The sequence below is a fragment of the Bubalus bubalis genome, chromosome 19 (genome assembly GCF_019923935.1).
Source record: "Bubalus bubalis isolate 160015118507 breed Murrah chromosome 19, NDDB_SH_1, whole genome shotgun sequence".
NCBI classification, from domain to species: Eukaryota; Metazoa; Chordata; class Mammalia; order Artiodactyla; family Bovidae; genus Bubalus; species Bubalus bubalis.
The window spans coordinates 35,836,443-35,862,293 of NC_059175.1; the positions used below are offsets into that span (position 1 = coordinate 35,836,443).

Below are 25,851 nucleotides of genomic sequence, written 5' to 3' on the forward strand. Positions count from 1 at the left end.
AGCCTGGCAGGCTACAGTCCATGGAATCACAAGAGTCAGACATGACTTAGCGACTAAACCACCACCACCACAGAGCAGGCAGCCTCCTGCTGCCTGCTGTCAGTAAGTGGAGCTAGGACCCATCGGCCAGGGTGGAGGTCTCATGCTATGAGACCAAGGGCAACAAGGTAGAAAGGCTGCTGGGGCTAGACCATGGAAGACGGTGGATGTTGGACTAAGGGGTGTGGCCTTGATTCTGTAAATAGTGAGGATCAGGAGAGTAACAGCCAATGGAGACGCTTTTATATTAGCCCCAGGTGGCTCAGTGGTAAAGAATCCACTTGCAATGCAGAAGATGCCAGAGACTCAGGTTAGGTCCCTGGGTCGGGAAGATCCCCTAGAAGAGGAAATGGCAACCCACTCCAGTAATCTTGCCTGGAGAATCCCATGGGCAGAGGAGCCTGGCGGGCTACAGTCCATGGGGTGGCAGAGACGGACTCGACTGAGCACATGTGCACTAACATGAGTGCAGGGGATTTCTACTTTCTCCCTCTGTGCCCCTCTATCTCTTGGGCTCCTGCACACCCCTGAAGATCTCCCTCATCACCCAGTCTAGAAATCCTTTTGCTTGGATTCTCCTGTTTCCCATGCTCTTTGGAGAAACCCCACTCAACTCGTCCCAGCCATGCCCAACAACACATCACCGTGGAATCTTTGCCAACCCACCTCCCAGCTCCCAGATCCACAAAACAAACCACTCTCCTCCCCGTGCGGCAGAGCCCGTCTGTATGCTGCCCAGCACGTGTCTGCTCCCTGGACTGGATCCTGAACCTTGGAAGGGAAGGCTTGGCTCAACTCTCTTTGACAAGGATGTGGCAAAAATATTTGTGGAATTAAGGGCTGATCCTTTTTGGGGACTTTGATAGAGAGTCCATCCTCACTCTATGCCTTAAAGGGCTGGTATGTCGTTTATATGAAACTGTATTCAATTTCCATATATATCTGATTGAGTATTATTCAAGCTGCACATTTTAAACCCATTCAGTTCAGTTCAGTTCAGTCGCCCAGTCGTGTCCGACTCTTTGCGACCCCATGAATCGCAGCACGCCAGGCCTCCCTGTCCATCACCATCTCCCGGAGTTCGCAGAGAGTAAAAATAACTCACTGGGACCTGACCACAGTTTTCAAAAATGGAACCAAATGAAACACATAAAGCTCTGAATTTAGCATCCATGAGAACAGCTCTGTGAGGCGTTTGCACGCACACACACGTATTTCGAGATATATTTGTGTGCTCTGGGCTGCTATGAGAATTGTATATTCTTACTGTGGGCTGCCATCCAAAAAAGTTTGAGAAAAATTCTTCACTCAAGTTGATTTTCTGAACGTCAGTTAATTTTCCAGCCTGATTGCCATTTTATTTTGAGCAAGGCTTAGATTTTCCCATTTTATTTTTGACTTGTAATAGGATTTCTCAGCCTCAGCACCACCGACAGTTTGGGCTGCATCACTTTTTGGTGTGTGTGTGTGTATGTGTGTGTTTTGAGGGTGGGTTTCTGTGCATTGTAGGGTGTTTAGCAGCATCCCCAGCCTTTCTCTCCAAGGTGCCAGTAGCACCTTTCCCCAGCTGAGACAGTCAAAAATGTCTCCAGAGTCTGCCTGGTGCCCTGTAAGGGACCAAATCTCCCTCAGTTGAGAACCATAGCCTATGGTGCCCAAAATAAAGCTGAGCATTCAGGCAGCTTTAAGAAATGCATGAGAAAGATCTGAAACAAAGATCCTGAAGGGGCCTATTGCAACAGAAGATCTGGAAACACTGATCTCCAGAGATCCTTAATCTCCATCGGGCTTACAACCAGGTCCCTCTAGACAACTGTCTGACTGCACAGAACGCTACCAGTATAAGCACAGGGTTTTCATGAGGTGGGTGTGCAGCAGGACTCAGTATATGTTCACAATCAGAAGGTGCTCTTGGAAGCACCAAGAGAAGAGAAGAATCCTAGAACTTCCGGCTGAAAGACACAAAGTCTTGCAATGGAGGAAGCATCTCAGGAAATTCATGTGGAAGGTCCCCACATGGGATCATGGAAACAAAAGTCCCTCAGCTCTAAAAAGGAGCTACGAATGCCCAGGAGATGGGTGAGAAATGAAGTGTCAGATGGTAAGAAGTGACACTGCTCTTGCATGGAAAGGCCCGATCATGCATGCAAGAGGGGTCTCTGCACAGAGGGGAGGGAGGGAAATGCCAGGAGCGCTGACAGAAAGTGCCGTGACTCTTACACTCATGGCAACTAGCAGTGACCTAGAACTAGTCGTATGATCTGGTGACAGTTAGTTCCTTATCAGAAAATCAGGGAAGCTTGGCTGGGTCCTTAAACAACCTATGGGTCCCCAAATTCCATGATTTGGGTTTGATTCTCTTTTCTTTTCATATATATTCTCCTTCAAGCAATATACTGTCTCTCTAGTCATCTTCTCTGCTGATTTCCACACACTACAGCCAGTGATCCCAGTTAAAATGTAGATCAGACCAACCATTCTGTTGCTCAAAACACTTGAAGATCTTTGCATCTAACTTAGAATAAAACCCTAAGTCCTCACCAGAACAAGACTGGACATGATCTGACCGTGGCCACTGACCTCCTTTCTGACCTCACTTCCCCATCATTCGTCTCTCTTACTGTATTCCTTATTGCTTGTAGAACATCCCAAGCCTGCTCTCACCCCAGGGCCTTTGCACCTGCTGCTCCTTCCACAAGGAAGGGCTCTGCTCAAATCTCTCTTGAAGAGAAGCCTTCCTTGGTTGCCTATCCCAAACAGTAGCTCCTGCACCCTCCATGACCTCTCAGCACCTCTCTTTTCCTCTTAATATATAACATTAAAGATATATTATTCATGTGGTGGTAGTGGTTTAGTTGCTAAATCGTGTCTGACTCTTGTGACCCCATGGATTGTAGCCTGCCAGTCTCCTCTGTCCATGAGATTCTCCAGGCAAGAATACTGGAATGGGTTGCCGCTTCCTTCTCCAGTGGCTCTTCCCAACTCAGAGATCGAACCCAGGTCTCCTGCATTGCAGGCAGATTCCTTACTGACTGAGCTACAGGGAAGCCCATTATTCATGTAGGCTAATACAATAATTATTTACTTCATTCTCTACTTCCTTACAGGGACTGATTCTCCCACATGTAAGATCCACGAGGGCAGTATCTTACTTACTGCTAAGACTTTATACACATTTTTAAAAAATGAATTGCCAAGTGAATGTTTAAGCAAGAGACATAGTCACTGTAGACTCAGAAACGAAATTCTTTACTTTCTTGAACATCACCAAAACAGTCTCCAGATTAATGTAGGGAATGACCAATGGTGATGTCTGATGTGCAAACAATCAAGAAAAATCCGACTTTAATTTCCAGTTTGTAGTTTTTCTTCTCGCACCCTTCCATTTTTCATTGTTCTAATTCTCTCTGAATTTCACAGCCCTTTATTTAACTTTATTTTAGAGATAACTTTATTGAATCAGTTCTTTTTATCATTAGGGCTTGGCATTGATTATAAGTAAGATATTATCATGGAGAAGGCAATGGCACCCCACTCCAGTACTCTTGCCTGGAAAATCCCACGGAGGGAGGAGCCTGGTAGGCTGCAGTCCATGGGGTCGCTGGGAGTCGGACACGACTGAGCGACTTCACTTCCACTTTTCACTTTCATGCATTGGAGAAGGAAATGGCAACCCACTCCAGTGTTCTTGCCTGGAGAATCCCAGGGACGGGGGAGCCTGGTGGGCTGCAGTCTATGGGGTCGCGCAGAGTCGGACACCACTGAAGCGACTTAGCAGCAGCAGCAGCAAGATACTATCAAAGTCTCAGATTACAGAAGAGATTTCACTTTTTGCTTGTAGACTTTTCTTTCCATTACAGTTAAAAGCTAAAATTAGCTGCCTTCTCTCATTTCAGTGGAACTAGTTAACCATGGAAGAAGTCAATCATCTGAAGCAACTTATGGAACCTCTCTGTTTCGTCCTCATCTCAAGCACCTCAAGAGACTTCAAACTGCTGATGCTAGAGGGCTCTCAGGCTCTGAAAGTCTGTGAACTATCGCCATCTGCTGGGTGACTTGTGAACTACTGCCACCTGGGGATCAGTCTTCACTCATCCTCCTGAGAAGCAATTGTTGGTCATTCCCTAATGTTTGTGATCCTCAGAATCTATGGGTTTTTGGAATCCCTCCACAACCATGGGATCAAAATTAATGTTGGGAAAAACATTTCACTGGGCCATAATGGACATACACTTACATTTGGAAATATGGTAGATAGCATGGTTAGATTTATGGTTAGATTTAGTTGGCAAGACTAATGACCCTCCATGCAAGTGGGAAGGAGGAGCTGGAATCACCAAAACCTCTCGTATGAGATCTGAATTTCAAAAAATAGTTACATCCTCATAGCAGGTGATTTTTGTCCCAAAATTGTGTATGAACACCATGCTTTAGTATGGATGGTGGTGGTTTAGTCACTAAGTCATATCCAACTCTTGCGACCCCATGGACTATAGCCCCCCAGACTCCTCTGTCCATGCTCCAGGCAAGAATACTGGAGTGGGTTGCCATCTCTTTCTCCAGGGGATCTTCCCAACCCAGGAACAGAACCCCGGTCTCCTGTATTACTGGCAGTTTCTTTACCAACTGAGCTACAAGGGAAGCCCCATGGATACTATGTATCAAAACATCTATTAATAATGGTTAGAATAGCAGGAAGAAAGCTGGACTTCAAATGCCATCCATGTTATGAACTGACTGCACACATTGGTCTATCCATTGATAAACTTAAGGAGAGATGAACAACAGTCCTGACCTACCCTCCTTCATAGAGATATCCAAGGGGTAACACAAACTTGGACAAGCCAAAAGATAAGGAAGAGAACCATCAAGTGGCCCAGTTTTATATATTTTAGTGAAGCAATGTAAAAGTCCATCAATAAGGAATTAAATAAATGTGGTAGAGTTTTACAGTAATATATCCTGTGGTCACTAAAATTAATGATGTACAGCTATACTTATTTATATTTAAAGATGTATACAGTATTGGGGGCTTCGCTGGTGGCTCAGATGGTAAAGAATCTGCCTGCAGTGCAGAAGACCCTGGTTTGATCCTGGGTCAGGAAGATTCCCTGGAGAAGAGAATGGCAATCCACTTCAGTATTCCTGCCTGGAGAATTCTGTGGACAGAGGAGCCTGGTAGGTACAGCCCACGGGGTCGCAAAGAGTCAGACACGACTGAGCGACTAGCACTTTCACGGTATTTTGTTGCACAGTACTTTCTGTGTAACAGAATAATTTTTCGTTACACAATATATGCCCTGTGGTCTCATGTTGGGTTTTTTAAAATTCTGGATGATTATGGACCAAAATGTTAATAATGGTTATGTCTGGATGCTAAGATTAGAGAACATTTTCATCTTGATTTTTCATATATTGCTCATATTTTTTTCTAATCATAAGTATGGATTACTTTTACTATTTACAGACAATAAAAAAGCTATTTTGCTTTGGGATTACTGCAATGGTCTCCTTAATGATCCCACTGCTCTTATCCTTGCCCATCTACAGTCCTTCTTTCTTGTATATGAGAGCGATTTTGTTGAAACCTAAGTAAGGTCTTTCTGCCCCTCTGGTCAAGTCCATCCTGCCCTCCAGCTTTCTCAGTCTTCCCAGTCTCCCAGTTTTTCTTTCCAAGAAAACTCAAAGTCCAATGGCCTCCACTAAGGTCCTAATCAGCCTCCACCACCTGAGACTTCCCTTTCTCTCTGTTCTTATCTCCTTCTACTCTTCACCCTCACAACCCCCTAACGCAGCCACACTGGCACCCCTGCCCTTCCATGAACACCCCAGGATGATCCTGCATCAAGGCTTTAGCATTTACCTTTGAGCTCTCCCTCCACGTGGATGGATAGACAATAGATAGATCAATGGATACACATTGATCTATCCAGACAGTTCACCTAGTCTTTCTTACTCAAATGTCACCTTCTCAGGAAGCTTATTCTGACTGTACATAGGCTTCCCTGTTTTATTTTTCTCCGCAGCTCTTTCACCATCTGACACGCTATCTACATTTTTAATGTTATCTCTTCACCTTCTGCCTGCCCCGACTATAATGTAAGATCTGTGAGCACAGGGATTCCTTTTGTTGATTTTGTTCACTGCTGAATTCCCAGCATCTGAAATGGCGCCTGGCACATAGTGGGCATGAAATATTTGTTTGAAAGAGGAAGTGGATATATCATAAAATAACTTGAGAAGCTGATATTACTTAGAAAACAGGAATCCCGTGGACATTAAGAATGAAGCTGAAAACAAGGCAGCCACCGACCTGGGATCTTGCCCAGGATCTGTCACCAAGTGACCCTGGCAGGGCTCTGGGCTTCAGTTCCCTCAGGTGCTGAATGTGGAGGAGGTGCTTTCCAGCTCTATGAGTTTACAAACCCTCAGTAAATGAATACTGGCTGTGATACCTCATTATCTCCTGTATTCAAGGAAATAAATACAAATCGGCACTGGCCATTTACCTCTAAAGTGTTAAATTATGAATCATGGCCTCTGCTGACCTCCATCATCCCTCGAAGAGAGTTCAGGGTGGAAATCAGGAATGACCACCTTGTGCTCTGGGAAAAATGGCAGACCAGGTCTTCAGATAGATAATTTCAGATTTTATGAGCCTAGTTCTTGTATCTTTTCGTATCTACAAAAGCACTAAAATCTTTCGTGGTAGCATTTATTCCTTGTGACTAGCAGCAAGCTTCTGCCAAAAAAAAAAAAAGTGTGCTTGATGGCATGTACTCTCCCTTCCCCAAAATCACATATCCCCTACCTCTTTGGAACAGTTTCTCAGAGCGATTTTAAATACTGTCTCCTGGGCTATAGTCCTCGTTTTGCACCCAAATGAAACTTAACTCACGACTCCCACGTGCATTTTTCCTCAGTAGGCAAAGCTACATAGGCAAAGAAGAATGAGATAAGATCTGCGCTCTCTAAGTGAAAGACCAAAAATAATCCATATTTTTGCAATCCATGTAAAAGGTACCATTCTCTTATTATATGAGATGATACTATTACTTCTTGTGAAAGTGTCCCCCCTCTAATCTACCTCTGCTCTGGGTCCTCGGAGGCAGACCTGTCTGACTTCTTGCTGTATCTGCCTATCCAGAGACACTAGCAGGGGAGTGAAGGAGAGAGGAAAAGAGTCAGAGTATTTGTTCTCCAACTTCCTCCCTAGGAAGCTGTATGTGACACATGTGTGAAAGTCACAACACTTGCCCTCCCTGTCTATTTCTAGAAGCTGGTAATTGCCCCCTCTTGGTTTCCTTGCATCTACTCAAACTTTTGCAAACAGTCCCTTCACTAAGCTCACTTCAAATTACCCAATTACATAGCCTCTGTTGGGCTTCCCAGGTGGCTCAGTGGTAAAGAATCTGCCTGCCAATGCAGGAGCTATAGGAGATGCAGATTCGATCCCTGGGTCGGGAAGATCTCCTGGAGGACAAAATAGCAACCCACTTCAGAATTCTTGTGTGGATAATCCCACAGACAGAAGAGCCTGGTGGGCTACAGTCCACGGAGAAGCAAAGAGTCAGACACGCCTTAGCAACGGAGCATGCACAGCCTCCGTTTCCTGCTGGGAGGCGGGAGACACCTGAGATCATTATAAAAGTCATCCTTCTCCTGAGGTTCCTTCTTATTTGCACATATCTGTTTCCTGTTTGGTGGCAGAATCAGACAAGCTCCATCAGACTCAGCCAGTGGGAACTGTGTCCCTCCCACACGTCTGTCACGGGGTCGAGTTGATGTCTTCCACTCCCTTCTCTGCGCCTAACCATGATTGCAGCTCTCCTCACTCATCAAAGCATCTAAGTGATTCAGAGGTCTAAATACTAAGAAACAATCCCTATGAAGAATTGTGTAAGAGCAAGCTTCATCTCTTCTGCTCCCAAGAGCAGAAAAGGTGAACCATGAAATGATGAGTATAAAGAGAACAAAATGAATAACAAGGAAATAGGAGGAAACAAAAGGAAAAATAGTAAGAACATCTTTGTATTACTCATGTCAACATATTAATGTTTCAAAATCCACTGAGCCAGAGTGGAATAAGTAGTATATGGTTGTTCACCGTGTGGTTGAGAAACGCTAGCTGACAGATCGAAGAGATGCTACAGCTGAAACTAGAGCACCTTAAGTGCCATTTCTTTGGAAAAGTATGTTTTCTTATCATTTGTTTTAGTCTTTCTTCCAGCTCTAGCCGGAGGGGGTAAAACATCGGTGTGCCGATTATAAGTAAATGGATGGTAATGTAGGATGTAGAAAGGCCTCGGAAGAGCAATTAATAGGTAGCAGGTATTTAAGCAGCAAAGTGAATCATTCCCTCTAGAACCAATAAAGTTGCACAAATGAGTGTTGCTCAGCTTTACAGGCATTGCGGCATTAGCAGATCAATGGAGCGATTACCTCAAAGGCACCTAAGTGTAAAATCACACCTGAAATTATGTTTATGCACAAACTGCACATTTAACATGCAGATCTGTCTAGGCGAGGAGGGAAACAAACGATTTCTTCCTCCTCCTGTTCGCTTTTTCACCTTACATTCTGCAGATTTACAAATCAGTGAAGCTCACCAGTTTATAGGCCTGTCCCAAGATCCTGGAGTAATGCCAAGCAAAGCCTCTTTTTTCTCTCCCTCTCCCCCTACCCTCTCTGTTCACAGCAGTGCAAACCTGTCCAAACACAGTTAGGTTACAGGCTCTGCAGGTCTCTTCTTTATCTCAGAACATTCATGTGAAAATTAAGTCACAGGAATTTCTATCAAGGGGACAATTCCCTTAGTATGCACTAATTAATCCATTGCAATTTTGACAAAATTGCTACAAAATAGAGGATTTCTTAAACTTCCTGGAGAATCTCCTAAAATTTTGGGGAAAAAAATCCCAGCATTGTAATATAGAGATCAGCAAACTACATCCCATAGGCCAAATCTGGACAGCCACCTGTTTTTCCAAAACACATGATTGTTGAAATAAATTTCTAGGCCCATGATGAAGCCAGTTCTGCCAGGGTTTCTACATCAGCAACTCCAAACTTAAGGCAACTTTCATATCCTTGAAAATGTTCCACTTGACCAAATATACAGTCTACAGGCACATCTCACTTTATTGTACTCCACAGATACTGTGTTTTTTACAAATTGAAGGTTTGTGGCAACCCTATGTCGAGCAAGTCTATTGGCACAATTTTTTCAATAGAATTTGCTTACTTTGTGTCACATTTTGGTAAATCTTGCTGGTTTGACCTCACCAGACCACTAAAACTTACTTCGTATCGGCAATAAGGCTGATTCCTAGAGAGATCATACCAGCCATGACATTTCCTTGAGCTAACATCTAACCTAGAACAAGGCTGACAGTGAAGAAGCTGCAGAAGTTTGAAGATCCAATGACTTCAAGTCCTAGGAGAACAGCTCAGGGCACAGAGTCATAAAGAAAACACGACACACCAGCTGGTGGTCACCTAGGTTGGTCACACCATCCTTCAGTAACTATGCGTGGAGGAAATGAGTATCAACCTCACCTTCATTTTGAAAAAAGTGGGCAGATGTCATAATGTCTGTTTCACATGTATTTCCTTGAAATAATCTTGAGAAGTAGAAAATATTACCTGCCTCAGACATCACTGTACCCATTTTGAGAGATATGGACACTGAGGCCCAGGGAGATTAAATGACTCTCCAAGAAGGTCTCACAACGAGGTAATGAAAGGACAGCTCCCTGGGCCTCAGACACAGCCACGGCTGCCAGACTGCTCTGTGCAAGGGTACAGTGTTTGTGGGCAGTGAGGAGCTTTCAAAGCTTGGTGAGAACTTTTCACAGACACTGACCGGAGGTTGTATGAAAGCTGCCAGAGGGTGATGGATGATAAGTCATGGGAATTGTGGAAAAAGACACCTCCAGTCCCTCCCTGAATGTTCCTCCCACCCCTAGGGGTGCCACGGCCTCTGCCTCTACTGGCTTCCTTGCTACTCATGATTATGGTCAATGCAGGGCACTGCCACCAAACACAAGCCCTTCTAGTGACTGGGGATAATGGACATCTGTTTGTGGCTACATATATGAGAACATGTAGCCAGGAGCCCCAGCATGCCGAGCTGGTCTCTGGAAAGAGAGTCAGGCAATTACAAAGGTTCTAATCTCAGAGCAAAACTAGGCAAAAGCCAGAAGACTTGCATGACAAAAGGGCATAAACTTCCCCAGGGGATCTTCTCAATCCAGGGATCAAACCCGGGTCTCCAGCAGCACAGGTGGATTCTTTACCAACTGGGCCACAAGGGAAGCCCAAGAATACTGGAGTGGGTAGCCTATCCCTTCTCCAGCAGATCTTCCTGACCCAGGAATTCAACAGGGGTCTCCTGCATTGGCAGGCGGATTCTGAGCTATCAGGAAAGCAACCCCCCCGACTCCGCCCCAAACAGATATACACCCGGCAACAACTGAACAGAGAGCAATGTCTGAGTAAGTAGGTCAATGCAACAGGAAAAGTGAGATGGGTTGGTGGGGAGTCAAGGAACACCATGTAATCAGGTTGACAGTATTGCAGAAAGTTTACTGATTGGGGCCAGGCTAGATTGTCTTGGTTCAGCAGAAGAGGAAGTTTCTGAAACTGGAAGAACATGGATCATGGGGAGAAGAGTATGGCAAAGATCAAACACCATCATACCTCCCTACACAATCTCTGAGGATCTGAGATCACATTTAGACATGTGAGCACCAAAAGGAAAATGTACTCTAATCTAGCATAGAAATGCTAAAGCTTATTCTAATGATTAAGAAAGAACACAGGAGTGAAGTAAGGACTTGATTTGAAAGAGTCATTGCCTTGAACTTACTCCCCAGATTTGCTTTCTCCCTTCTTCTCCTCCTTGCCTTCCTTCCTCCTTCCCCTCTTCCTCCTTCCCTCTTCTCCTCCCTTCCTTCTTCCCTCGCTCTCTCACTCTACTTTGTTCTTACTTGTGTCTCACTGCAAATCCAGGAGCTTGACTTTCCCTGTGAACCTTGCCAACGGGGAAACACATTTTTGGCCTGGTGGGTCTCTAGACCAACTTTCTCCTCACATCTTCTTTTGAATTTCCCAGATGGCAGCAGTAGAAAGCTATCAGTCTCCAAAGTAGTCACAGGCTCTTGGCTTGTGAAGTGGAATTCAGTCATTCACGTACTCAGTCGATGTTGATTGAGAACCTACTTTGTACAGGGTATTGGGAACATGACCTTAATAAGTCATTGCAACTCCATATGGAGCTTATCCTGGAGGAGGAGACAGGGCACTGCATCGTTTTGGGCGGTGAAAGGGCTGTAGAGAAGCAGGGAATGGGGCTTAGGAAACAGGGTGAGAAGTTTAGAGAAGCTTGTCTGGGGAAGTGACCTTTGAGCTATGTATGGTCTTAAAGAAGAAAGGGAGGGAGGTCATGGGGACATGGAAAGATTGGGCAGAGACGGTTCCAATCAGAGAAAACAGAAGGTGCATAAGCCCCAAGGCAGAACGAAGTAAAATGACTTTTGCTAGGAACAGAAGAACACCTTTTACTAGGGACTGCCCTGAGAATACCAATTTCACATCACCAAAAACTTATTGGTTCTTTCTCTGCTTATATCATGAGGATAGGATATGAGAAATTAAATGCTTTAGGGTGGTAGGACCAAGGGAACGTTCCCAGGAAAGGTCATATAATCCTAGAGTTGGTTACACATATGAGTGACTTTTCGTTTCATTTGTCGTTGGGAAAAAAAAAGAAAACACATGAATTCTGACTTCTGCCATTTCTATTGTTTACAGTTCATACCCTTTATTACTTGTCCCATCCTTCTTAATCCAAGGTAAGCTTGGATCCCAGAGAATAAGTGACCACCAGACAGGGCGAATACATGTCTTATTACAATGTCACACTTGTGCACCTGTGTCCGTGAGTTTCCATGAGCCCCCTGTTCTGATTGGCTCATTTATAAGATCAACCAAGGGAAAAAAGAATGCCATGGAACAACAGGCAAATTACAATGGCTGGTGGTATTTCTTTCTTGAAGAAAACAGGTATCATAGGATGGGGTAAAGAGTGAGGAATAGTGATCTTCATCTTCTCTGTATTTCCTTAGAGGAACAGAATTAGGAGCTGACATGTGGAAAAATCTCTGCTGAGAGCATGGACTCAATATGGATGGCATCTTTTATCATTCAAGGCCTGAAATGATCTAGTTCTCAGTAGAGAATCTGCAATTAAACACCTGGATTTTTCCTTCCTGTTCTACTTGGAAGGTTGTGGAGCTAAGGGGTGGATGCTGAACACACATCACAATTCCTTGGTGAAGCCATCGAAACCATCCATCTTCTTCATGCAGGCTGAGCACCAGTGAAGGAAAACACTGGTCCTGGCTCTGAGCTACAGGTTCAGAGCACTCGAGATCTGCCAACTGACCCCAGCTAAGCAACTAAGCCGCTAACAGGGTCCTGCACTAATAGGTCCAGAGAAAGTCAACATTTTGCAAGTTAATAGGGGTGATGTGTTATATTTTTTTTTAGGAAAGGTGGTGGATGCAGGCATAAAAAAGATCACAGAGGAACCCAACAAGTGGTGGTGTAGAGGAGTGGGGATCTAAGGGTTCCCATGGGGTCTTCTGATCCTTGATAGTCAACTTGAACGACCATTCTGAGGTTCACTGTTCAGGGAGCAAAGTGGGCATGAGCCAAGAAAAAGTCCATACAGGAAAGATCTAGAGGTGAGGAAAAGCAGGAGCTGTGAAAAAGGGAAGCCCAACATGTGGAAATACTCATCTCACAGATTCCTTTAGGAGGTGTTCAAAATGTTTAATAGCTTCTTGGCTTGGGTCTAACCAATCACAAGGGCTGCCAGCTGTAAACTGCCAGGGCTATACCCATGCTTAACCGGAAGAATTTCAGACCTGTATGAATGCTTTACTCACCTTTTGGTATGTACAATATACCTTACAGGTTTTGAAAGAAAAAAATCCTTAGAGGTTTGTTCTGAGCTGTCAGAACCTCCTAGTCCATAGATTCTACAAAGACTGTCCCTGTATTTTATTGAATTGCTGACCTTACCTTTCTTATGCTACTCTGCACTAGAAGAATAAGAGCCTTGTTTAGTTTGAATCTCACACAGGGAAGTGGCTTTAGCAGTCAGCCAAACCCAAGTTCAAATCCTGCCTTTGCAATTATTATTCTTGGCTAAATACATAATCTTTCAAAGACTCCATTTTTTAAAATCTACAAAAAGGGATGCTATTCTTCAAGCACAGGATTTTTGCAAGGATTAAAATGGGGTTTCCTAGGTAAGTGCTCCAGATGGCGTCAGCTCTTAGGAGGCTTTCCCAGTGGTACCTCTGATAATCGGAATTTATTGTAATTCCAATAAGGGCTACTTGGTAATTAGGCATTTTTATATATGGAATAGTGGGTTTGGAGGTAAAATAATAGTCCAGACAAACAGCAGAATAAGAAGTATGAATGTGCCAGAATACAGGGTTTTCTAAAACATTAAAAGTGATCACAACAAAAATATCACAACTGAAATACCCATTACAGCACATTCTTACATATCATGAGACAGGCCACTTAATAAATTCCATTTCTGTTATTCTGATTTGAGTAACCATATTTATATAAAAACAGTTAAATTGGATTTAAGAATATTTCACAGTTGAGTTTTCACTGAACCAGCCACATTCCCTGCACACAATTCCTTTAAATGATCAAATTTTACTGCATACGGGAGACCAATTGTTACAAAACGTTATACATCTGTAAAGCACTTTCACATACCTTATCCCACTTAATTCACAAAGCTGGTATCCACCAATGGGGAAATACTTATCAGAAACTCCAAGACCAGTCTAGTGCTTCAGTTTAAAAACAAAGTTCAAGAGATGCCCTGCTCCTGCCCCCTCCCCTGACTCAAGTTGTTCTAGCTCACCCTTCTACTTTCTTGTCTCTGTGGAGAAGGAGATACTAGGGGCAGAAGGAAGGAAGTGAGCACAGGGCAGCTCACGAAATGGAAGCAGAAGAGTTGGACGCTGGGGAGGGGTGGGTGGGCACACAGCACAGAGTGCCTGCTCAGAGTATAACACCAAAAGACCAACTACCTGCCTCAAAGCACAGGCAGGCCCTGAGGCTTGACTCAGCTACTGTGGTCCCAATTTTTGGCCATGCATCACCAAGTTTAACCAAAGATTACAGCGTAGATCTCATCCAGCAAGAGTGGAAGGTGGCCCTGCTTCAATTTGAAATAAAACTGTTAACATTTCTTCTAGAGAGAAGGAGTTCCACCTCACCACCTAACTGGGGGTTTTAGCTTCCAAATCCTAAAGAAGAGCAGGGGAACAATTGCTGGGTGACTGTTGTCATAGTGTATGTAGGGTGTGTGTGTGGTGTGGCCCCACCATATCCCCCAACAATTCAATCTGAAAGAGCCCTCACGTTCAAGATTAAGGTAGAGCTGTTTGCAGAAGAGCCAGAATTCCAGGGGCTTAGGGAACTTGGTGAATAGCCACCCCTGGAAACAGCAGGTGGGCAAGGAAGTCAGTTACTGGAGTGTTGTGTGGGGAGAGGGGAGGAGTTTATTCAGATGAACTAATCAATAAACACAGGGCTCTGTGCTGACCAGGGGCAAGCCTCTGAAAGTATTAAGTCGGCTTCTTTTCGGAGAGCACCATTCTTGGGTAAAGAGGACCCAGGGATGATAATACGGCTCTTTAGACACAAAAACCTGGAAGAACTTAAACTGGCAAAATTGAAGAGATGTCTTCAGACAAAAGAACTGCAATAGTTCTCAGATCTCCCCAAGACATAGGGTACTAGGTTTATGTCCAAGTACCCCCCACTTCCAAACGACAAAGGTTTCCAAGCCAGACTGGCAAGGTGGACTAAGCAATCAAAATGTAGTTCTTGAATCATGTGGGAGCTTCTTAAACCCCAGACCATAATCAGACTCTGACTTTTCACAGACCCTCTAGATGATGTGATGGGCTGGCCCAAGCCTTCCCCAGCCCCCCAGAGAGATCTAGGATATTCAGGAGCCTATGCCATTGGCGGGACCCCCAGCTACACATCAGGCTGCTAGCCAGCTTGAATCCTCCCTGACCATCCTTCAGAGTGACCGATTTTACTTGGGCATCTTTGATTTCCTGGTGAAGACTAACCCTGATGGGTCTGGGATCAGTATTTTTTCTCCTATGATTCAAAGCTAAATTCATCTTTTTACAAGATGAAAAGGGAATGGGGCTGGGAAGGCTGCACATCATCTTGGTATGTAGTCTGTTTTGTGCTCATGAAAGAAAACTGACCTCAAACTCCCTAAGGATAATGCAAAAATAAACCTTCTGCTGACCTCCTGTACATAGAAGCAGCCTGGCCCTGTTGAGTGCCTCGCACTTCCAAAGGGGTGAGAAAACCGCAGAATGAAAGGCTGAGGACAGCCCCAACGCAGGCAGCCAGCTGTGGGGAGCTAAGAAACCTCAGTCAATCGGGTCCTCACGAGGCAAGCCCAGCAAGGCAGCTATGTCTGTCTGTCTGTCCTTCAGAGGGGCTGCGGTACTCACGGGCAGTTCGGATGGTGCTGCTGGGCTGACTTCGAGGGCTGGAACCATGCGGATTCACGGCCCTCACAGCAAACTGGTAGTTGGTATCAGGATCGAGGCCCTTGATAACCATGGAATCCATCTGGATCTGTTCTCGGATTGAGGTCCAACTCTTGTCGAAATCTGGCCTTTATTGATTAAAAAAAAAGAAAAGCAGAATGAAAAACAGTAGTTTAGGAACAGCAGAAGAAATGGAAGCTTTCTGGCTATGCAAACTAACAGCGTTTGAACACTGGAAGCAAGACTTATAAGTAAACATTTCCTACGGAAAAGTCATCTTGATTTGACATCACAGGTGAAAATTTGCAGGTCCTTGCTGATAAATGAAGCAGATCATTTTTAGGGCCAGTGCTCAGTGCTGTTTCAAGACCACTGGCTTTTCCTCGCATGGCCTTGACTGTGGTGAAAAGATTCCCATATAGGAGTTCATTTTCAAGGACTCTGCTTGCCAGATGTTTCATAAACAAGCCTTCCCCTGACAGTCCCTGTTCCCAGGGGTCAGGAGAGCACAGATTCTATCTATTCACAATCTGTTCGCAAAATAAACAAATATAAAATTTTAGGGCAACTAGTTCTGTGAACTGCCATGGGAAAACCCAAGAAGACTCTGTTCACAGCCATTCTTACTCTTCACAAAATTGCACAACTGTGCCAACTTGCTGAACGTTCACATGTCCTTCTGAGAACCCTATAGAGAGGGCAGCCCTTGACTCAGAGCTTCCATCTAAGGGACAACATACAGGGGTTAAGAGAACAAATTCTGGAGCTAGACTGAGCCATTCAAATCCTGCCTCTATTGATCACTAGCTGCTATTTTGACTCTTTAAGTCTCTAGTTTCTCATCTGTAAAATGGGGTGATAAAAGTACCTACTTAAGAGGGCTGTCTTAAAGGAGAAATGAGCTCTTTATCCTCAGCAACAGTGCCTGGCATTGTAACCAAGCAGGACCCTACGGGACCTTCCTAGTACAAGACCCCCCACTTCCCAATGTTCTCAGCCTGCCTTCTGGCTGTAGAAAAACTCTGTGTGTGTGTTCAATTGCTAAGTTGTGTCTGGTTCTTGGTAACTCTATGGACTGTAGCCCACCATGCACCTCTGTCCATGGAATTTTCCAGACAAGAATACTGGAGTGAATTGCCATTTTCTCCTCCAGGGGATCTCCCTGACCCGAGGATCGAACCCACATCTCCTGACTAAATCTCCTGCATTGGCAGACAGATTGTTTACCACTTGAGCCACCTGGGAAGCCCAGAAAAATTTTAGTCAAAGAATAAATGTAATCAGAGAAGTGAGAAAATGCAAAAAGAGAGAGGAAAAAAAAAAAAACAAAAAAACAAGATAAAATAATAGTAGCTAAGCCCTTAAAAAAAGTCAAGGAATTTTAGTTCCCTCTCAAGGGCTTCCCTGGTGGCTCAGCTGGTAAAGAATCCACCTGCAATGTTGGAGACCTGGGTTGATTCCTGGGTTGAAAAGATCGCCTGGAGAAGGGAACAGCTACCCACTCCAGTATTCTGGCCTGGAGAATTCCATGGACCATATAGTCCATGGGGTTGCAAAGAGTTGGACATGACTGAGCAACTTTTACTTCACTTCACTTCAGGGGCTGTAGATAATATCCTGAGCCATGTCCTTTGAGCTGTTTTGCAGCAACTGAAACTCCCACCAGGCGAAGATGTTAACTGTATGCTGCCCACAAGCACACAGATCCCAGGCCATTTGGAACCAGAAGGTTGATGATATTGACTCCTGATTACCTCACCACCAACCAATCAGAAGAATGTCCAGGAGCTGGTCACACAACCTACAACCCATTCCCACACATGTTTAAAAACCTTTTCCTGATAGTCTTCAGGACTTTAAAACACTAGCTACCCTGGACGCCTTGATTTGCTCCTGAAACAAACATTGCACTTCCCTTCACCACAAGCCAGTATCAGTGGATTGGCTTTACTGAGCCAACAAGAGGACCCAAGTGTGGTTTGGTAACATCATCACATAGTAAACGCTCAGCATGGATTAGCATTATGTAAGGGATGTACCCAGCTCACAGAGCTGACAGGCAACCCTGGGCCACCTGCTTACTCTATATACCTGTGAACTTCAATGCAGAAGCACTAGCCGAGGTGGCTAATCAGTGCCTGAAATGCAGCTCATCTGAATTGGGAAGTGCTATGAGTGCGAAATGGACAATGGATTCTTTTAAGTGTAAAATATTTCATTCATATTTATATAGATTATGTGTTGAAATGATAATATTTTAGATTCAGTGGGTTAAAAAATACATTATTGAAATTAATTTCCTTTGTTTCTTACTACTTTTAAATGACCATATTAAAAAACATAAAATTCCATATAGGCTTGCACTTTCTAACAGACAGTGCTGTTCTATATGGACTTCCTAGTTGGAGGGAGAAAGGAGAGCTTTTCAGCTAGTGAGAACTGCAAAATAAAATTTGGGAATATTTGCGCATGGTTGAGGGACAGTGCAAATGGCCTAACTGGAATGGAGGATTTTTATTAATAACTAACAATAACTATCATTTATCATGTTCTTATGAAGTATCAAGTATTTTTCTAATGTTTTAACTCATTTACTTCTCAAAATTACCCTATGAAGTAGGTATTAAAATTAAACATCCCCACTTTCTTTGAAGAGGAAATTAAGCACAGAATGGGTAAGTAACTTTCCTGAGGTCACACAGCTGATAAACGTGAGGCCTACTTGGGTTGATGGGGGAAGATTAGACTGAGATCTTTGATGTTGAATGAAAAATGGGGTGATAGTGGCTGCAGGGGTTAGTCTCCATCTTAGTTTGCTCCCTGATCAACTTCTCAGCTCTTCAATTGTTAAACACTTCTGCTCACAGATGTCTAGAGCAATGTGTGTGTGCGTGCGTGCATGAGTGCATGTTCATGCTCAGCTGTGTCCCACTCTTTGCGACCCCATGGACTATAGCCCACCAGGCTCCTATGTCCATGGGACCTCTCAGGCAAGAATGCTGGAATGGGTTGCCATTTCCCTCTCCAGGGGATCTTCCCAACCCAGGGATCGAACCCGCATCAGAATACTCATCTCCTGTGTCTCCTGCATTGGCAGGCAGATTCTTTACCATGGAACCACTTGGGAAGCCCCATTTAGAGGATGGCAGGAAGCAAAAAGATTGACATCTGTCCTTTATGAACAACTTAATAGGCAAGCAAATAAACACTCATTTTGCTGAAAGGAGATGCGTGGACAGGGCATGGATTTCTCTAACATGCGCTCTCCTTGCTTTTCATTAGCAAGAATTGATGAGAGACAGTCCTAAAGAGAGAGGAGTCCTAAAGCCGGGTAAAAGTTGCTTCCATGGGCTAACTGTGCTGATGAGGAGCTTATGGGACTCATATCTCACAAGAATTCACGTGTTTGGAGAAGCAGAGGTCGCGGGGATGGCCACTGGAGGAAGTAGGGCTCATTTCTCTTTCGACTTTCCTTTCCCTAAAGATGGACTTCTCATGTAAACAAACTCTGTCATTGAAGAGAAAACCTTAGTGACTGGAAGGAAACACATTTACAAACTCTAATTAAAACAAAATCACTTCGCAGAGGAAAGTCATAGGGGATACCCAACAGTAAAGTCAGGAAAGATGTGATCTTTAGATAAAACTCTTCTGTTATCCTTTGCTAAGCTTCCCTTGTGACATTTATAGAGGAAAGGACCTGCAGCTGCGCTCAAAATGTGTCATTGTCCACCCAGGGCTACCTGCAAATATCTGCAACAATCTTCATCGTTCAACAGTTTCCCAGCTCCCCCAGCAAGAGACTATTTTGTATTTGTTCATTTAATGCAAGAAATAAAGTCATATTTTCAGTGAATAAGAGATTGACATTATTAACATTTCATCTCATTGTATACACTGAGAGCAAAGCTCATGTAGATTGAATAGCAGTTCAAAACATTTTGCCTCTGACTTTGTCATGAGTTTTGCATTTAAATGTTTGTAGAGTCTCTAGGCGTACAAAAGTGCAAAGGTGAGGCTGAGAGAGAGAGAATCAGGTTAAAGTATTGTCTTAGTGCATCCTCAAAGAATAGCTTTATCTTTTTTCCACTAAGTAAAATCATTGTATTCTAACTACAAAGTTGCCAGTCGAATCACCATAGCAACGTCAGCCTGCCGATTTCCCCAATCAGGAAAAGGCTAGAGGGGAAGATGCAGACTAAGACAAGTGCTGCCATCCCAGGTAAAGATGGCTAGCCACGAGCAAAGCAGGCACTTAAACACTTTCCCAAAGAGTGGGAAGGGTTGGGTTGTGCATCCTCTATCTCAGGAGGCCAGTAGGACAACTTTGGGAGCTGGTTGGGCAGCGGAAGTCAGAGGGAACAGATACAAGTCTGTCAGCAGCGACTATTCAAAACCCAGTTAGCTGATTCAAGTAATCAAGACTCACTCACTGTTTGGGTAGGAAGAAGCATCGCCATTGGCAATGGTAGCATCAGCCTGGTTATCAGGAATCTTAGAGACTGCTTGGTCCCAGTGCCTAAGGGTTCTCAAAATTACATGCAAGATTCTATGTGTGAACATCGTTTCATTTTCCTAAGTAAAGGGTCCTCAGTCTCTTATCAGGTTCTCAAGTATAATCATGATCCCCAAAATTTTAGAAGTCACTGTCTAGTCCAGTCTCTCATTCTGCCCGTGTGGATACTGATGGAAAATAATTTATCCAAGGTCATAAAACCACAGGGTGGTATATATTTCTGTTTTATTTCCTTTCTTTGGCATTTTGACCACCTTGACTATTGCCAAGTTCACCCTTAGTGGGCAATCATTTTTCTTGGGATCATCAAACCCAGTGGGTGGCTGCCTTGGGCTACTCACTTGGCAAGTGATTAATGATTATCAGCCATGCATCCATCAAGGAAGCTATATTCTGGGAGGCTCTAAGGAACTATAAACACAGTTCCATTTTCAGAGTTTATAATCTAATTGGCAGATAATACATTTAAGGACCAGCAGGAAGCCAGTGCAAAGGCACCTATTTTGAGAGCTGTATTTTTGAATGGGTCAATGTGAACTGACATCCTGGGGAAACAATACAAGACTAGGAAGAATTTAAGCTAGATTTCAAATATATTTGGGTTCTGGTAACTGAAAAGGAATAGAACATCTCTGGGTGCAGTAATAGTTCTATGTATGGTGTGGATAAAATTAGCACCAGCTACATGAAAATACACTGTGGGATATTCAAGGACAATAAATAATATGGGTCCCTAATATGAGTGATCAATTAATCTATATGAAAGATGGGTATAATATATAAAAACATTAGCCATAAATAACTAGGTAAGTGAACATATGGCACCTCTCTGCATATCACACATAGTCAAAGCTTTCCTTATCAGTCTACCAATCTGTCAGGTTACCCAGTGATCCTCACTTGCTCCCATTAATCTAGCTACCCATTGGGTTTATTCCCAAATTTATTTATGACTTTTGTGTTTGTTATTGTAATTATGTCGTTTAATGCAATATTATATAAACTAGTGAATATGAGTAAAAAATATAGGTGATAGTTATGTTAATGCTTTTGAAAGACTTGGTAAAGCTGAGCCATTAAAATACAACTGCCTTTGAACTCAGTGAAAGCAAGACAACTATAAAATAGTGAAAAGATTATAAAATTCCAGAAGAATTTGCAATCAGGTAACTTTAGAAGTGACTCTAAAATTTTAACTTGAAAATAATGTAAGTAGAAATTGTAGATGATACCTTATAAGTATGGTTAAAATGTCTATATTATCAAAAGTAATCTACACATTCAATGCTGCTGCTGCTAAGTCGCTTCAGTCGTGTCCGACTCTGCGTGACCCCATAGACGGCACCCCACCAGGCTCCTCTGTCCCTGGGATTCTCCAGGCAAGAATACTGGAGTGTATTGCCATTTCCTTCTCCAATGCATGCATGCAAGCTAAGTTGCTTCAGTCGTGTCTGACTCTGTGTGACCCTATGGACAGCAGCCCACCAGCCTCCTCTGTCCACAGGATTCTCCAGGCAAGAATACTGGAGTGGGACACATTCAACGCAATCCCTATTAAAATTCCAATGCCATTTTCACAGAAATAGAAAAAAAAATAGCAGCAAACCAAATTTGATAGCACATTAAAAGGATCTTACATGATCGAGGGGAATTTATCCCTGGGATGAAAGAATGGTTCATTGTAAGCAAATCAGGAAGTCTGATACACCACATATTAAAAAGCGGAGACATTACTTTGTCAACAAAAGGTCTGTCTAGTCAAGGCTATGATTTTTCCAGTAGTCATGTATGGATGTGAGAGTTGGACTATAAAGAAAGCTGAGTGCAGAAGAATTGATGTTTTTGAACTGTGGTGTTGGAGAAGACTCTTGAGAGTCCCTTGGACTCCAAGGAGTCCAAGGAGATCCAACCAGTCCATCCTAAAGGACATCAGTCCTGGGTGTTCATTGGAAGGACTGATGTTAAAGCTGAAACTCCAATATTTTGGCCATCTAATGCAAAGAGCTGACTCATTTGAAAAGACCCTGATGTTGGGAGCAGGAGGAGACGGGGACAACAGAGGATGAGACAACCGACTCAATGGACATGAGTTTGGGTAAACTCTGTCAGTTGGTGATGGACAGGGAGGCCTGGCGTGCTGCAGTTCATGGGGTCACAAAGAGTCAGACACGACTGAGCAACTGAACTGAACTAATACACCACGTTAACAGAACGAAGGAGAAAAACAGATGACCGTCTCAATAAATGCAGAGAAAGCATTTGACAAAATTCTACATACTTCATGGTAAAAACTCTCAACAAGTTATGTACAGAAGGAATTTACCTCAACATAATAAGGGCCAAGAGTTTCCCTAGTGGCTCAGTGGTAAAGAATCCGTCTGCCAATGCAGGAGATATTGGCTCAATCCCTGGGTGGGGAAGATCCCCTGAAAGGAATGGCAACCTACTCCAGTATTCTTGCCTGGGAAATCCCATGGACAGAGGAGCCTGGTGGGCTACAGTCCATTGGGTCACAAAGAGTCAGACACGACTCAGTGACTAAAACAACAACAATAAAGGCCATTCGTGACAAACCCACAGCTAACGTCATACTCAGCCGTCAAAAGCTAAACAATTTTCGTCTAAGATCAGTAACAGGCTGAACAAAGGTGCCCACCCTGACCATTTCTATGAAACTAGTACTAGAAGTTCTAACCAGGGCAGTTACACAAGAAAAAGAAATAAAAGCCATCCAGATTGGAAAGGAAGAAGCTAAACTGTCTCTGTTTATAGATGACATGGTATCATACAAAGGAAACCTTAAACATTTCACCCAGAACAATGAACAAATTCAGTAAAGTTGCAAGATACAAAAAAAGACAAAAATCAGTTCTGTTTCTATACACTAACCAACTATCTGAAAAAGAAGAGCTTTAGGAAATGTAAATAGTTGCTTGGAACATGGCCTCATAAGACATTCACGACAAAACAAAAATTCAAGACGATCTCGTGTGCAGAAACAAAAGTGCAAAGCCACCTCAAATGATAAATGTAAAATCTTACATTCGGGTTTTTCTTTTTAGAAAGCAAATGGCACAGATATATGGTGGAGAAAACCCAGTGTGACAAAGATCTATGGGGAAGCAGGGGATACTGATCACACACTCAACATGAATTCTCTGGACAACCTGCTGTTGAAAAGGTCCAGCGTTCATATCCTGGGAAAAAATGGCTTTCTAGGTTGATTACTTGGCAGAAGTGCCCTAGACCCATCTCCACTGAGGCAGAGTGCAAAGGACTGGTTATTGTCTGGCTTGAGTTAGAGAGAATACAGTGAACATAGGCTCGTGTCTTCAGATGAGAGATAAGATGGTCAAATGGAGATGGTGAAAATGCCTTCAGTGTTTTTCATAACAGAATAGGAGACCCAATAATTCCTTACAAGGAGACCAATGGCAGTGCCTTATAAAGAAGACCCCCTAGACGGCAATTAAGAATGGTTGACAACGAAGTCAACCGCATAGAGGGCTGAGCTCTGCACTGGTGGGTGTCCTGAAGCAGAGGTTGGGTGACCATCAGCAGAAATGTAACCAGCTACTTTCTGAACACAGTCAGACGTTGGACTTCATTCAACATTTCTGACCTCAACTCACAGTAAGAAATACATTTTTGCAAAGCAAACCAATATACCTATTCATATACATATACTATACGACTTATATGTGAGTACAAAGCTGAAAGGAAAATTTTAAGAAAAATTACTTATCCTTACTGTTATTCACTTTACTATTTTCTCTTCTTTTCCTTTCTCTCTTTTTTTAATGCTGGTAAGATCCCACTAAGGGCTTCCCAGGTGGAGCTAGTGGTAAAGAACTTGCCTTTCAACGCAGAAGATGTAAGAGACCTGGGTTCAATCCATGGGTAGGGGTGATCCCTGGAGGAGGGCACAACAATCCCTCCAGTATTTGCCTGGAGAATCCAATGGACAGAGGAGCCTGGCAGGTTACAGTCAATGGGGTCACACAGAGTCCGACACGACCGCAGAAACTTAGCGCAGTACAGCACGCATGCTCTAGATACAGCACTCTTTACGGCACTGCTTTTCAACATTTTTGAATGATCCACAGTGAGACACACTGAACACTGTGAAACAAACACAACTGAAACACGTTTCACAAAATAATTCTTACTTTTATTATGTGCGATGCCCTCTGATATTTTCTTTTCTGTTCCACTTTACTTTCGAAAAACTGTTGGTCAGGACACCTTCAACTGATTTCTCTGCCTTCTAATGAGTCCATGGGTTGAGAACCCCTTCTCCGGAAAGTTTGAGCTGAGATGAGGAGTGACATTCAAGCATGCTACAGACATTAACTAGGAAATAGGACTAGGGATGGTTAAATGCTAAGAAATGCTTAGGTTAAATGCTAAGAAAATTCTTTTGAGAGTGGAATTTGTTGGAGCAGAAAACAGCCCTCTAGGGGATTCATAGAACATCCAGAGTGGCCTTGACGGTGGAGGCCACTCTTCGGGGCCTGAGATAGAGTGGACCAAAAGCCTAATTACAGTACAATCCAAGATACATGTGTCCTCCTTCCCTCAATATGGGACCTAGCATTCCATGATTTAATGTTTACTGGAGGACCCTGGATTATTTGGAAGCTCCTTCCTTCAATATTTTCTTTCATGTTATTCCTTCCAAGCATCATTTCCAAAAGAGAATTGAAATGATTCTTCTCTGGACTCTCTCACCTCTTAAATCTGATTCTACCATTATACTGAATATATTACCTTCTAATGTAATTTTATATTTCTGTCTTCCCTAGTAGGCTGTGAGCTCATTAACATGCTTATTGTCTTATTCATTTCTGTGATCCCTGGAATGTCTGCATGATCTTTCAAAATGCAAATTCTATCAGTCCCTTTCCCACTTGACATTTCCCATAGCGCCCTATTCCCTTCAGGACGAACATGAGATCCTTTATAAAGCCTTTCCTGCTCCAAACCTCACTTACCTACCCAGGCTTCTCTCTCACCACACAGAGCTCCAGGCTTCTAAGCAAGTCCAAGAACATTTTCTTTTTGCCTCCAAGACACTGCTAGAGTAGTTTCTTCTAGCCTGAGCTGTTCCACACTGCTTTCTCTCTCCCCTGTGCCTGATTATCACTGATGTATCCTTCTTGGCTCCTTTAAGAAGCCTTCCCAGATTCCTTCAGAACTGGGTTAAATGTCAAAGTTGTGTTCCCCTAGGCCCTTGGACCTCCACCCCTGCCCACAACACTCACCACTCTGGACTCTGCTCCTCTGCCTTCCCCACTGGACTGCTCCAGCAAAGGTAGTAGCCGATTCACCCCAAAATCTCTTGCACATGCTTTGCCCACGGAGGATACTCAATATGTACATGTTTGGATGAATGTGTGCACATAAGGATGAACTGAACTGAAATGAAATACCTTCAGGCTTGGACATTGGGAATAACATGATGCCCTAAACCAGAGGGTGGCAAACTTCAGCTGGCTGTCAGTTCTTATAAAGTTTTTTTGATACACAACCACACCCATTTGTTTAGGTATTATCTATGGCTGTGTTCCTGCTACAAAGGCAGAGTTCAATAGCTGAGACAAAGACCATACAGCTGCCAAAGCACAAAATATTTACTACCTGGCCCTGTAGAGTTTGTCAACCCTTGGTCTA

General features: G+C 43.5%; 1 protein-coding gene across 1 annotated transcript in view; it reads right to left on the reverse strand.

Moving 5' to 3' along the window:
* Nucleotides 1-25,851, reverse strand: part of EGFLAM (EGF like, fibronectin type III and laminin G domains) — a 195,209-nt gene that overhangs the window by 76,588 nt on the left and 92,770 nt on the right. The window contains exon 7 of the mRNA XM_044932653.2: nt 15,624-15,790. Coding sequence (XP_044788588.2) covers nt 15,624-15,790 — 167 coding nt within the window. The remainder of the gene's footprint in view (nt 1-15,623; nt 15,791-25,851) is intronic.